This window comes from Cololabis saira, chromosome 2 (assembly GCF_033807715.1).
Source record: "Cololabis saira isolate AMF1-May2022 chromosome 2, fColSai1.1, whole genome shotgun sequence".
In the NCBI taxonomy this organism is placed as follows: Eukaryota; Metazoa; Chordata; class Actinopteri; order Beloniformes; family Belonidae; genus Cololabis; species Cololabis saira.
In genome coordinates this window covers 24,088,755-24,104,174 of record NC_084588.1, presented here as the reverse complement: position 1 = coordinate 24,104,174, position 15,420 = coordinate 24,088,755, and the positions used below count along the sequence as shown (strand labels likewise).

General features: G+C 38.8%; 1 protein-coding gene across 2 annotated transcripts; it reads left to right on the top strand.

The window, feature by feature from the left end:
• Positions 1–244: 244 nt before the first annotated feature.
• tdrd3 (tudor domain containing 3) lies at positions 245–14,968 on the top strand. 2 transcript variants are annotated; one of them, XM_061709849.1, is made up of 14 exons: positions 245–452; positions 4,011–4,095; positions 5,737–5,802; positions 6,425–6,585; positions 7,661–7,802; positions 7,979–8,050; positions 11,027–11,176; positions 11,669–11,821; positions 12,339–12,516; positions 12,694–12,819; positions 12,909–13,888; positions 14,001–14,126; positions 14,266–14,379; positions 14,603–14,968. In XM_061709849.1, the coding sequence occupies exons 1-13, from the start codon at positions 415–417 to the stop codon at positions 14,350–14,352; spliced, it is 2,364 nt and encodes a 787-aa protein (XP_061565833.1). In that variant the 5' UTR covers positions 245–414; the 3' UTR covers positions 14,353–14,379; positions 14,603–14,968. The 2 variants fall into 2 exon arrangements, with proteins under 2 accessions (XP_061565833.1, XP_061565825.1); XM_061709841.1 differs by having other exon boundaries at positions 14,240–14,379.
• The last annotated feature ends 452 nt before the right edge of the window (positions 14,969–15,420 follow it).

Here is a 15,420-nt window from a genome sequence, read left to right as displayed (position 1 = left end):
CAGCTACCCAGGCCTGAGGGATCCCCATGACGACACCCCCATGGGCGGAGCAGGCACACCTCCCAGTGTGAACGACCCCCCTGAGGAAACACCTCTGATTAAATTGATAAGTATTGATGAAAATGACGGCCAGGATTCAGAGAGAAGGAGAAATGAGAATTGGGCAGTCAAGAAAATGTCATGCTTCTGTTTGTCCACAAGATGGCAGTAACATATCTTTTAGGCAACAGAGAAGAAGCAGCTCTTTTGACCCTCTCGGCTTTCCGTAGTGTACAAATGCGTGTCGATGGGTGACATTTTTAACGGTTTTTGTTCATTTTTGGAAAAACTGTCATGTGATACGGGATTAGAAAGTCGATATCCACGCGTCTTCGATTTGTTATCGTCCTATATCTATCTGCAGTTCGGTTGAAGATGAGCGAGTTGGCAGACTCCCTGACCAGAGAGGGCTGGTAGGTAGCATGTCTGAGCTAACTGTTCTTACTAAAGGTGCCAGATTAACTAGTTAACACCTCATTTACTGTCAACTTTTGTTGGAGGCGATTAAACATGACATGTCATGTCATATAGGACAGTCTATATTCTGCTGGTAGTCTATGGGTAATTGGGTTTTTAAAGTGAAACGTAGGCTACCAAACAATAGCGAGGAATGCTAGGTGGCTAATAAATAGCGCGGTTATCAGCAGGTAAGATGTTAAAACAACAGAATGTACAACCTGTAGAGTAGATAATGACACCTGGAGGGAGTCTCACAGCCTACTGGAAACATACCTGCATTTTAGGAGTGAATGCAGCAGTAACGTTGTAGTAAGAGAATTACATATACAAGAACTCTGTATTGTACATTTATCTTGCCATATCTAAATTATTGTGTGGAAGTGTGGGGTAATACCTATGTAAGCAACATCTCTCCTCTGTTTATGAATGAATGAAGTTTATTCAGTCATTGCAACACAAAACAACACCAAAAAAACATTGTACACAGCATTAACATTTCATACAAAACCAAAAAAAATGTGTTGAACAATAACTGAAAAGGCATAGGCTGAAGCAAAATGCTTATAAAAGCCTATCCTATAGTACCAACTTTCTATTTTTGGCTACCGACCTCCAGAAAACCAAAAAGAGAAGAGAAAAGCAAAGAAACAACAAAAGGCAAAGAAACAATAGAAAAGCAAAGAAACATTTACAGATGGTCACTTGCACTTATAACCTTCAAAAATAGCTTTACAAACCATTTTCTTAAATACAACAAAAGAATGACATGTTTTTAAATTTATGTTGGCATCATTCCAGAATTTAACTCCAGTGATGGAGACACGTCTCCTTTTCATACCTTTTTTAGCTATTTGTACTGTGAAATTGCAGACACCTCTAAGATTGTAACGAGTCTCCTGAATTGAAAAGAACCTCTGTATTGGGTCAGGGAGCATTTTATGCTACAGAAAAGAGCAATGAGAGTCATTCACAGGGTCGGCTTCAGAGAACCATCAAACAGATTATTTATTTCGGCAGGTTTATTGAAAATAGTGGATATAGTTGAACTTCAAACTTTAAAAATAATGTTTAAAGCAAAAAAAAAAGATCATTACCACAACAGTTACAAAATTTGTTCAGATTGGAGGATGAGGACAACAGCCTTAAATTTGATTTCAAACATACTTTTGCAAGGCTAAACATAAAACAAATGTGTATTTCTGTTACAGGTTTAAAAATATGGCATAGACAAAGCAAGGAACTGAAAAGTTGCACAAGTTTCTGTCAGCTTAAGAAAATGTTTAAAAAAGAAAAGATAAGTGCCTGCAAAAAAGAAGGAGAAAGAGAAAAAAAACAGATAGAAGAGTGGTATTTTTGCTTGTTTTCTTGTTATAAATATATGTATAGATTAGTGTTCAGTAAGTCAACGTAATTGTATTAACAGAGAGGGGCAGGTATCATAAGTTTTCTTCTTCCTGCTCCTTTTCTTTCGTGGTGATAATGTGTACTTCTTGGAATTTTGTACAACATGATTAAGAAGATATACCATGAATGGAATAAATGAAATGAAAAGTTATAACAGCTGACATTCATTCAGAAGAGACATTCACTCACAGATGTTTGGCAGAAAGGGGTTACGTTCTCAAGTTTTAACGTCATTATAATTCCAGTTTTTATTAATAGTATGTATTTTAAATTAGTTATTTGGTATGGTGATAGATTACCTCGCGTATTTGTTTGTAAACAAAGTTACAACGCACATTTGTTGACTGTAAATCAGCCTTTGTGTCTCTTATTGTTTAGATCCGCCACATTAGTTTGATTGGAGGGGAATAGATTTGGAGCTACACTTCTTTTACAACTTGTTAGTTTTGGTGACATTAATGACACATTTTAGAGCAGGGGTCTTCAACCCTGGTCTGTCCTGCATGTTTTAGATGTTGCCTTGCATCATCACACCTGATTCTAATTAATGGTCGTCATCAGCTTGTCATCCAGTCATTTGTATCCCTGTGTGCTGAAGCAGGGAAACATCTAAAACATGCAGGACAGGGTCCCGAGGACCAGGGGTTGAAGACCACAGTTTTAAAGGATTCTACAGGGTTCTCAAACTTTTTTTTCTTTTGGCTCAGTGAGTGCGTTTACATGGGAAGTTTAATTCAGAATTAAAATTAAATCCGATTTAAAACGAGTAAAAATTACCATGTAAACACCTAATTCCGAATGAAAATGGCCATTCCGAATTAGACTTAATTTCGAAGTAAGTGGCTGGTTTATTCCGATTTATAAATCCAAATAGAATAATTCCGTGATCATGTATACCAGGGGTGGCCAGCCCTGGTCCTCGAGAGCCACACTCCTGCATGTTTTAGATGTTACCCTGCTTCAGCACACCTGATTCTAATTAATGGTCCTAATTAGCTTGTCATCAAGGTGTGCACAATTCTGTTGATGACACAGGTACTTGTATCATGGTGTGTTGAAGCAGGGTAGCATCTAAAACATGCAGGAGTGTGGCTCTCGAGGACCAGGCTTGGCCACCCCTGATGTATACACTCATTCCACTTTAAATTAATTCCGGTCTTTCTGCGCTGCTCGTTTCCTTGCCCGTCTGTCGCGATGACGCTTATATTCCGCGCTGGGTTGTTTTCGAAACAAAGTTTCAAGATAGCAGCACGCAGTAAACGGTGGTCAAGAGCAGAGACGATTTATTTAATAAATAGCTTGGAGGACCTGGAAATAATTAAAAGAACAGATGGCAGTAAACATAAAAATTGTGAGCTTTTCAAAGTTGTAGCGGCTAAGTTTGTTTTTCTTCCGGTAGACGTAATTTCCGGTAATTATCCAATCAGATCCCTTCCCAACCCCCAGACCTTAAGCGGAATTGGATAAAGCCGATCAAACGTGTTTTCCATGTAAACCTCAATTCGGAATTACTATTTCCATGCAAACTCGAAGGAAATAGTTTAATTCGGAATAATTAATTCCAAATTAAAAAACATCATGAAACCGTGGCCACTGACCTGAAAAAATATTCCTTCTGAACCCTTGATATGGTGTAGTTATAAAAAAAAAAATTCTAATATTTATGTGTCACTGAAAATTCAAGGAAACAATTTTTCAAATTTGTATCGTGGTCATGTGCGGCTTTTCTAGCAGGTGATAGTTTGTTTATGCATCTTAAAGGATTACTACTGTAACATAATTTTAAATTTTTTGCATAAAACAAAAAACACAAAAATTTCGTGCAACATTTGCATGCATTTCCCTCTCAGACTTGGAGCGAGTCTTGTGAGCTTATACCTCTGAGCCCTGAATTTCACAATGCACAAAGATTGTTTAAAAAACAAACAAATATAGGCGGTCTTTGATTCACAATAAAGACAGAAGGCTTAACCTGTCAGAAGCGCTAAACTCAGGTTATTGGATGCTTTTTAAACAAAGCTTTAGATATGAATGGGTTAACCTGAAGTCACTTGAAATGTCTTTCTTCTTCATAATCTTTCCCGTCCAACCTGTTTTCCATCTTACAGGTACCTCAGTGATGAAGGCATTGCAGAACTGAAGGGAACTGCTGAGAAAATAACACACAGTGACATTATTCGTATTGCACTTGATGTGAGTTTTAAGTTTGTCATTAAGTTTCGTTTTTTTGGTGTGATAGCACTCTGTATTTGTGTAGCAGTGTGGAAATAGTATATTGTTAGAAAATAGCATTAAGCAGAATTGCAGTATTGCTAACATGTTAATTGCCGTTGGAACAGACTACTCTTTGAACACAGTTTTAAGCTAAATTTCAGTATGTGCTCTAAAAGTCTATACTGAATGTATTACTTGTTATCTACAAATCCAGCATATCCATCATCAGTTGCCCCTGTTCACTATCCCTTTCCCCTCTGATCGGTTGATCAATTGCTATTGTCCTGGAATATCCTCAAATTCATTTCTGATGGATGTGATGACAAGAATTGGTCAATTTTGTGTGGCGGCTGTAATCGAATGGATAGAGTAGTCATCTTTCAGACTAAATGTTTCCTTCACATGTCAAGGCGTCGTTGGACAAATTAGTGAATCCCACAATTTCCTCCTCCACTTTCTTTATAAATAATGTGAAACTTTGGCCAAAATAAATAAAATAACCTTTTTATGGCATGGAGTGATAGGGTAATATTAGGAACTATTGCATTGAGAAACATGTGGAGGTATTCAGATGTATAGTTGAATAAATGGTACAGGAGTACAATAAGAAGAACATGCATTAAATATCCAGTGATTAACAAGTATTTTGTCTCCAGAAATTCAGGAATGCAAAAAGCTCATCTGACCTGCGGTATTTGATTAGTGTGTGTTACTGCACACTTGGCTCCCCCACTGTGAAAAAAAACACTGTTTCCTAACTGAGTCTAAAGTAATTACATGCAGACGTTAATGTTAAACAACCACAACTTATTTCAAAGTTCACGAGTGAAATAAAAACTTAGGTGAAGAACTATTGTCTGCTTCAATGAAATATGTTAGTGCGTAGGGGTCGGTGAGGAAAACCTTGTAGAATTTTATTAAACTGTCTGAAAATATTAAAATGACAGCATATTGCACAATAGATCATGTGGCATTGCAGCAGCTGCAGATCAAAGTGCACAAGCACAACGACAGCTGCTACTATAATAGATTTGAGTCGATAGTTAAATGTCATACACATTATTTGTGATTAAAAAATGAAAGCAGTTTGTATTATTTGCATTTTATGCCACTATTAGTTAAAGGTTTGGCTGCTGTCAATTACAGTAGTGGCAAATCCTACAAATTGTCTTTTCCAAATTATACTTTAAATATACTTTTTGTTTTATTTGTTTATTTCTTAAAACTAAAACATGCCTATAATGATGCTATTAAGTTTTGGAACAAAATCAAAGACATTCATGTGAGTAGATTTTCATAGATATATGCTTTAAGATATACATTTTCTTTAGTAAAAGAGCTAGTGGAAATGTGACATTTTCATCATGTGATGAGAAGGATTCTTGAGATGATGCGAAATGATAGCGGCCACCTCAAGTAATCTCAGACTAATTATACCAATTAGTAATAATTGGTTACAGGCCTTGGCATAATTACCTGGCTGCTCCACAGCAGCGCAGCGCCTTGGGGGATATTTCTGCCTGTTCATGTTTTTTTATTTATTTTTTTATTTTTTAAATTTTAATTGTGACTGATACATAATTTTTATTTCCTCTTAATAAAGCCGTATATATTTTGCAGAGCGATCTTAGGCCCATTGGGGGAAAATTTCTACCATCTGATATCAACAGTGGAAGAACTGAAAAGGTAAGCAGAACCAAAAACAATCACTAAAAGAAAATCGTTGCAATTCTCACTATTGCCACTAGATGGTGCGGATACACTGCTAAAATTATCAACGTTTTTTTAAATATATTTATTTGATTCTCTGCTCCCCTTTGAAACTAAAGTGAGACAGCTGGAGAGATAGATCAAATGTATCCAAATAATAAAACATGTGATTTTCTGTTTTGCTTCCTTCTTGTTCCCTTGCACTCTCAAAAAAGGATAGACACTCATACCGTTGTTGTGTTTCAAAAAGAGTGAACGCAATGTTTTTGGTTGGGTGATTACACTATTCTTCGTTCAGATAGCAGTATAATGTAAAGATAACATTTACCCACTTTTGTTCATGGTAGTAAAAAAAATGTATTCAATGGGATGGGTCGTAGAATGACTTTTAAACACAATGGTCAGAATAGTTTCACATGTAATCTAGGTAGACTTTGAGGGTTAAACAAATTGGTGGTGTTTTTAGCACAGTAAGGGGAGAAGCATGACTATTACTGTCCTGAAAGTCCTGAAACTCTTAGTTTATTCTGACACGTTGCAGTCTCACCAATATTCTGCAGTTTTGCCTCTCAACTGTTTTGTCTTTTTTCCATTCCAGTTGGAGGGTCCATGTGTTCTCCAGGTGCAGAAAGTGAGAAACGTCTCAACTCCCAAAGACCACGAGGAATCCCAGGGTGCGCCGCGAATGCTGCGCCTACAGATGACAGATGGGCACACCACCTGTGTTGGATTGGAGTTTAAACATCTGTCTAAGATTAGGTATGTCACATGTATAATACACAGTTTAATGTAAATGTCAGGGGAGCTGATGCCACTGGTTAATTGTGTATGAAACATCAGTCTCTATCACTGGGAAAAACATGCATTTCTGTTTGCTATAAAGATACTGAGTGGGTTGCATTTAGCTACTTGGTCATATTTGTCAAGCTGATGTGTAAAGATCCTGTGCAGTCTCTTCTCTGACCTCCCTGTCAACACTATTACCCCACCACACGCCTGCATTTCCCCTGCATCTGCAATTTCCACATGGTGGCAGCTGATCTGACAACTGGCAGGCTTAATTACATCTCTATCTAAGCAACGGTGGCCTTGGTGACTGCTGCCATGGTGACTAGCCAGTCTGTACAGGTGGAATGGACAGAATGTAGGCCTCGGCTTCCTGGTGGGGAGAGAGGAGAGAAGGGAACAAATCCTCTCTTTATGAGCTGCACACGCAGACGGACAATCAGTTGCAGTGGTTAATGTTTACAATGAAAGTGTCCAATTTAGTGTGAAAGAGGCTGTAAGTGGGTGTCGGAGGAGGACGAGATGGATTACAGGACAGTGAAAGACAGTGATATAAAGAGAAGACAATTAAATATTAAGCATCAACCTTGAAGTTTAATCGGTTGTTTGTTGGATTGAGTGTTTGTGATTGAATCAGGAGTAGCTTGTGCCTCATTTCTGCATTTTCCGCCAGCATGAGAGCACTATCTATCCCAGAGGTTTGGAGTGAAATCCCTAATTGTTACTTTGGCTTCCAGCATCAGTAGCTGGAAATCCCTCTAAGTCCCTGTGCTTTCCTAATGAGAGAGGCAGAGGCCTTATCAGTCCTGATGAGATAGAGGCGCTTTTAATTTACCATGAGGATGGGTGAGCAGCTGGGATTATTAATAGTCTTTCCTAGCCTTGCCACCCATCTGCTGGCACTGGCACGTCATTTAGAAAGTGGTATGGGTAAAGCAGTAAGGTTTGGTATTTATAGTTCTTATGTGTCCGCAGCAGGTTAAAATGTAATATTAGTTGCATTTATTTATATTTTCCATAACAGTTTCTTTTGTTTTTTTCCCCCCAGTCTTAATACCCCACCTGGAACAAAGGTAAAGCTTCTTGGTACACTCCAGGTCAAAAATGGTCTTCTGCTGCTTGATGACTCAAAAATCTCCGTCCTGGGAGGTGAAGTTGATCACATGGTGGAGAAATGGGAACTGCAAAGGGTGAGGGTTGACCTTTTTAATGATGCTTCAGCTAATGAAAATAAATACAGATTTAATGTTTTAGTAATTATTTTAAATCCATAATGAAGGTCACTGCCAGTCTTTAGTTTCCTTATGCTGAGGTTGTGTTTGTCTCAGGTTTTAAGGAGGAACTCTCTTAATCTCTCACCTTGCAGAGTCTGGCCAAACACAGCAGGAGTAACATTGGAGCAGAGGGTGGACCACCTCCATTTGTGCCATTTGGCCAGGTGAGGAAGACTGAAAATCCTAAGAGTGTGTATTTCTAATAGTAGCTCTTGAAGTGCTTTGCTTCTGTATAACCAAGAAAACAACATTTAAAGAAAACAAATGCAAAAGAAAGAAAAACCAAAAACAAATCAGCAGAACTGACCACCAGGAATGTGTCTGAGAAATTTGATTTCAGCTTTGATTTGATTTTAATGGAAGTCAGATACTAATGAATAACAATAACCTCATGAATATATGCAACGGCCTGGCTCTACAAGTCTCCTTTATTTGGCAAAGTTCTTTGATCTTTTTTGAACAACTGTGTCTTCATGAGTCTTTAAAATTAACGGGTAAGTTATGATTTTGCTTCGTTGTCCTTCTAACAATATTTGCTGTACGTGCTGTATTAGTAATATACTAAAAAGCAGGAGAAATTACCATAAAGACTTACATTTTTACCCGGCAAAGTTTGTCTTTAAGATATACCAGCAACATTTACTGTGTTCCAACTATACACTTATTACATTACCTTGTCAAACACTCGGTTTCAAACACAGCATCAGATTTGGAAGGGCTCGCTCCACACGACTCCCAGCATCTTCACGAAGTCATAAAAAAATGTTTAAACGATGTTGCTTTGTACATCACAGGCACTTTTAGAATATTAAACACTGAACATTTACATTTGAATCCCTCTGATTCTGAGCCAGTCGCCCTGCGGTGAGGATCACAACTTCAGAAGAAGATGCATGTTTATCAGCTTGACACTTGGTGTTTGAGTTTTCAACAACACTGCAGATTTAATCAAGCTTTATAAAGTTGAAGTTGAAGAAGGAGCATTGTAACTTCACCTTTCATGGTCAGTCAGTGAGGGGAATCATTTTTAATAAGACTTGTTTGTTGTATAGTTGTTATTCTAAGATAATTAATATTCGCTGTAAAAATGAATTGTGCTTGCCGGTAACTGCAAGGATCCTCAATTCCGGCTCCTTTTTTTTTTTTTTTTAAGAAATCAGTGGAGCTGATTTGGAGTTTTTTTAGCTGACGTGTTTGGTTTCTCTCTTTTTCTCTCTCCATACAATAAGATACATAGCAAAACATTTTGCATAAATATTCATGTTTATTTAAAAAACACCTTGTTAAACTTTACTACCTTGAAAAATGTATAAAGCACCCTGAGTGAGTTTCACATGATAACTAAGTATGACAACACTGCATTATTTCAATATATTAAAAAATAAATGTGTGTGTGTATGTGTGTATATATATATATATATATATATATATATATATATATTACAGTCAATATACATGCATATAAGCAAGGGGAAAAACACACCTGGTGTTTCAGCAGAACGACTTGTTGTGCTTTCTATAACGTAAAAAGTTTAATTGCGTTGCTTTTGTACGTTGCCAGTTGGAGCGGTTTATCAGAACTGCTCTGTCTCCCACACAGAGTCAGAGAAACTCGCTGATTTCAAAAACACAATTAAGATGATTGGAGCTGTCAATGATACTATTTTTATTAATTTTTCTGTGAAGCATGTACCGACTTTTACTGGTACCGCTAATGCAGTATGTAAGCAACAGCTTATTTAAGGCTTGTTATCAATATAAATGAAGCTGTGGGCTCATTTGCATTTTCAAATTACATATATAGGGCTTTCAACAATAAGAATTTAAACTTTGATCTATTTCTTCTCCCCTTTTAACAAGTTACTCACGGATAGGACCTAAGTGACAGCCAAGGCTGTCTGGAGCTGTGGCGGGTTGTTAATCAGCTGGTTATTCTCAGGTATTGGCTGATGCCAGTTATTACAGAATGGCTAACAATCAGCCTGATTAATCAGTCGACCTCTGCCATCATGGTTCACAGCCAGAATGGCAAAAATGGTGGGTGCTTTCACTAGACACCGAAGCAAAGTGAATTTAATTAAGTAGTAGTTTATTGAGCTAAAAAGTAAATAAAATCATTGCAGTATAATATTTACAGAAAATAACAAGAACAACCAATAAGGTCGGTAAATGATTCATTCATAGGTAGATTTCATTCTGAAGGACTTTACCCTCCTGGCACACACAAGTTATAAAAGTTATTGCAGTGGGCAGGAATGACCTTCTGAATTGGACTTTATTGCAGACCTGAAGAAGGTTTGTGCTGATGATAATCTGATATTGTAACACACCTTACTGTCCACTGAGCGGTCGCTGTGCATTCTGTTTAGCAGCTTGTGCAGCATTTTTCCTTCTCTCAGCTCCGGGAGTGTCACAGCTGTTCCCAGCACAGAGCCAGACTTCCTTTATCAGTTTGTTCAGTTTCTCTGGCTCACTGGCTCTGAAACTGCAACCCCAACAGATGACTGTAAAGAAAATTGTGCTGTAGGTCACAGACTTATACTGTAAAAGATATGCAATGTCTTGAAACACCTGTGCTGTCTCAAGAAGTACGTTCTACTCTGTCCTTCATTATAGGCAGCTTCAGTGTTGCATTTGCAGTCCTGTCTGTAGTCCACGTGTACACCTGGGTATCTGTAGTCCTTCACTGTCTCAGCCGTTCTCTGAGAATGGAAATAGTGTTCAGGTTATTTCCGGTCCTCCTGAAATCCACACTGGATCTAGTTTCAATTGGTTTGATTGATTCTAACATGCCGCCTTCAGATCGCAGATACATTTTACCCAAGTGCAGGACAAAAAAGGCTCAAAACGTCATTTCTTCCTGCTACCTGTTGAGTGATGCACTTTAGCAGTTACTTTTTATTCACATTGTGTTGTCCCGAAATCCTTCAGGATTCCTTTTTGAAGAGTTAAGTTTACATCTCAGCAACCAATGGGAATGTTTTCCTTCTTTACAGCCTGGGAGTATTGTGTAAATCTGGAGACAAAGTCATTACAGATCCACTATAAAACCACCAAATGTGGACATTGTCAAGTTGAACTGTTCTTTGCTCAAGAAAGTACATGTGACTGAAGACGATTTGTTTTTACCCTCCCTGCAGAAGTGTGCAAGGAAGGATGAAATGGACAGCCGGGATCTAGACCAGAGGAAGACTCTCCAAAGTCAGAGTGTGGCCAAGAGTCCTGATGAGAATGATGAGTTTGAAAAACAGAGGATAGCAGCCATCGCTGAGGTGGCCAAGACCAAAGAGGTACGGAAACTCTTATCATATGTATCATTACGGTAAATGTATCTAATTTTGAAGTATTAATCTTTTATTATTATTATTATTATTATTATTATTTGGCAGTGTTACCTATTTAAACGCTAATAGATATTACATTTGTTTTGTGCAACAAATTGTAAGAAAATCCATATTTAGTTCATTATTTCCCTTCCTCTTCAACTGTTGAACATTAGATTTTTACAACCATTATTACCGTTATTGTAACAAATGTTAACTTGTCTTTTGTTGATGAAAATTTTCCCACAACCTACTTAATTTGGTTTTGAATATAAACCAAAAATTGATGTTCACCTGAACCGACACTGCATATAACATTTGACTAACTCTTCAAATAATTAAAAATCATAATTACACTCACAGGTGTAAAAATGAGTAGTGCTCATGTTATTTGTCTGACTGAAGCTGATTGACCCTAGTGTTTCTTGTTTTTTCTTTTTCTCTTCTTTCCCTCATCAGGGGCCCCGCACATTTGGTGGTGGAGGAAATGCAGGCAGTAATTTATCAAACGCTACTTCTTCCACCAGAAGTCGAGAATCCTACCAGCAGCGGAAACGAGAGGACAGGCCTGAAAAAACAGAGAACCGACAAGATGGGAATTACAGAGAGCTGGTGAGATGGCTTACAAGGTTCAAATCTCTAAGAAAGTTATAAAAAAAAAAAAAAAAAAAAAGTTCGGACGTGTGTGTGTGTGTGTGTGTGTGTGTGTGTGTGTGTGTGTGTGTGTGTGTGTGTGTGTGTGTGTGTGTGTGTGTGTGTGTGTGTGTGTGTGTGTGTGTGTGTGTGTGTGTGTGTGTGTGTGTGTGTGTGTGTGTGTGTGTGTGTGTGTGTGTGTGTGTGTGTGTGTGTGTGTGCGCGCGTGTGTGTGCGCGTGCGGAAGATGATTTGAAAATTAAATGCAAATTAGTCCAAGGTGAAATTAAGTTCAAGACCAGTATATTTTTTTTCTCTCTTTGCATTTCCACCATCTTCACACTCTGGACTCAGAACCTTGCTTCTTCTTTTTTTTATGAATCACATTGTTGTTATAAGCATTATGCACACATATTCCTCCCTGTTCCTGGACTTTTCAATGCGACATAAACTTTTCCTTTTTGTTGTTTTTCCCCCCATTACATCTGATGGGTAGGTGGATGAACGTGCTCTGAGGGACATCATGGAGATGGGCTTCAATCGGGAGGCTGCTCGGCAGGCTTTGATGGATAATAATAACAACCTTGAAGTGGCACTAAACAGCCTCCTGACTGGATCTGCTGGTGGCCGGCCTGGCTCCGTGGGAGCTGAATCCAGCAGGCCACCACCGAGAGGTTCGTACACACACAAGCAAAGTCGTGCACTGTACCACACAATTCGTATTGTGTTGACACAGTTTGTGATAGAAAAGTTGAGGAGTAATTTGGAAGTCCCTTGAATGCTAAACAAATCACAACCAACCTGTAAAAGTGGTTTATTCTGGGTCACTAAAAACTGTTCTTCCATTTAAGGCAGAGGAAAGGGAAGAGGCAGGTCCAGAAATGAAGATGAAGAGGATGGAGCAGGGGGAAGACCATCAGGACCAAGCACCCTATTTGACTTTCTGGAATCCAAAATGGGAGTTTTCTCCATTGATGGTGGGTAAAGTAGACATCAAATCTACTCGTTTTTCTCACTGTGTTTGATAATGATGTTCTCTCATGATGTCTTTCCCCCTTTACCCCAGATCCAAAGAGCCAGGCACCGCATAGAAATCATGACAACAAAGCAAATTTCCCCAACTATCACACCAAAGACTCAACTCAGAACAAGTTCCCGTTGCATAATGACCATAGACCACCAAGGAATGACAGGCCACCTCGATTTCACAAGGACACCGATTTTCCTAAACCTGGTCAGGAACCAGGTGCAAACTTGGTGACCTCTCAAACATCAGTTCAAGCTCAGCAGTGGCGAGGCCAGGAGAGGTGGTCACGGGGGACACCAGAGCGAGCACAAATTGACAGGAGACAAATGAGAGATGAACAGACTGTTCCCATCACGACTTCTCTCACACATTCAAAAGATCCTCTGCAGCAGATGGAATTTAATGGATCTTACCACCAACGAACCCAGTTTGGAGATGATGGGAATATGTCTGGACCACATCAAAGGAGAGGGGTGAAGGATAATGTATCCACATTTAAACTTAATTCTGCGGGAAGTGACGCAGATGGGAGAGGAAATAAACGTACAGACAGGAATGGGGAAGCTAACAACAATAGGAGAAAGGGGAAGACTGATCGGCCAAACTCGGATCACTTTGACAGACAGAGGGATGGTGGGCCATCAAGCTTTAACTCTAAACCAAGAAGTTCAGGGACTCCCCAAGAAGTGGGAGTGTTGCAAGGTTCTCGAACAATGATGGGGGAATCCCCTTTTTTCCAAAATGGAGAATTGGAATATAAAAGAACTGGGCCAATCAAGCCAACAATTTCATCCTTTCCTCCCAGCAGGGAGCACCCACCCAAGAAAAACGCCCCTAATAATCCTGGTCCAAAAAGAAAGCCAGGGCAAGGCAGAGGTCAAGGTCAAGGTCAAGGTCACGGTCCTGGTCATGGTCCTGGTCAAGGTCATGGTCCTGGTCCTCGAGGACCAGAGAGAAGTCATGAACTTGCTTGGAAACCTGGAGATCAGTGCATGGCACTGTACTGGGAAGACAACAAGGTACGTCGTATAAAATAAATAAATAAAATCCTCTCTTATTAATAGTATCTATTGTTATTTTTCAATATTAAAACAAATGTTCTTTGGTTTCTGTGTGTGTCTGTGTGTGAAGTTTTACCACGCCAGAATAGACGCCGTGCATCCCTCCGGATCGACAGCTGTGGTGGTTTTTAGTGACTATGGGAACTGTGAAGAGGTCCTTCTAAATAACATCAAACCTGTTGCAGCTGATGCGATGGTAAGGAAAAAAGCCCCACTAAAACACTCATTAATTTAAACAAAGCTGATCAAATCTGAGCGATATACAGCCTGATCACTCCTTGTAACAAAGTCGTATTAAATGCACGGCAGGAGGAAGATGACGGTTATTATGACAGTTCCCTAGAGTTTCGCCGAGGGGGAGATGGACAGCCGAGGCGTACGAGACCCACGCAGCAGTATTACCAGCCCCCAAGAGCGCGTGATTGATGCGTTTGGATTTACACTGGCAGGTAAATACCTGAGAAATTGAGGCATTTCTTTTGAAGTATTACCTTTTTTATTTAATTTTTTTTAACAGATTTCATGACTGACTTTTCTGCTGGTAAAATGCAACATATTGAACTATTCCTTAAGTTTTCAAGAGGACTTGTCTTTTAGGATGCTCAGATGATGTGAAAATGACTGATATGTAAAGTCACAGTTTTGTTTTTTGTTTTTCCTTCTATCCATCAGTGTACTTTTCGCTCATCACTCCACTTTCTGCAACAATCCAGAGTGCTTCCTGAATTTGTAAGCCTCGACAGCATCAGGACATACTGAACTTTTCAAAGGGCTTGCACATGATGCAACAATAAAAAAAACTGACAGAAGCTCCTGCTTATTTTGTCAGTGACAAATCTAATGTATATGTTGTGAAAATTTATTAATTGGATGCATCAAATGCATCAAAATAAGTATGTATTAGTATGTAGCAGGTTTGTTTTCATTGTGCTTTTTTTTTTCTTTTTGTTTTTTAATTATCCAACTTGAGTGACGAATAAACTAATGCAGAGCTGAACATTAAATCTCATTCTTGTGAATGTGATATCTCAGGCATGACTTCACCGTTTTGTTTATTTGTTTGTTTTTTAAAGGAAATACTAATTTGGACTCAAGAGATGAAGCGGTTAACTGTTGATCCATGTAAAAACTATAACTGGTTGCAAAAAGAAAAATAAGACAAATATGAAATAAGATGTTGTGGATGATGGCGTATATCTTATATCTGGAAAAACCCCAACACGGAAGCAGAAGGAGGGATGGATCGACGCCATCTGCAGCAGGGACAAGCACCGTTTTTTTTTTATGAAAACAGACAAAAGCATTAAGTAAAAATAAGTGACCTTGGGGTTTTTTTTAACTACCGGTAATGCCATGGTTCAGAAACCTCTATCATATTTGCTTGCTGTCTTTTATCCTACTGTTGCTTGGGCTTTTGTCTGTAGCAAGCAGGCAGGCTCATTTGTTGCGTTCTTTGAAGCAAATCCAAAGGTAAGACAATCTCTTCCTCC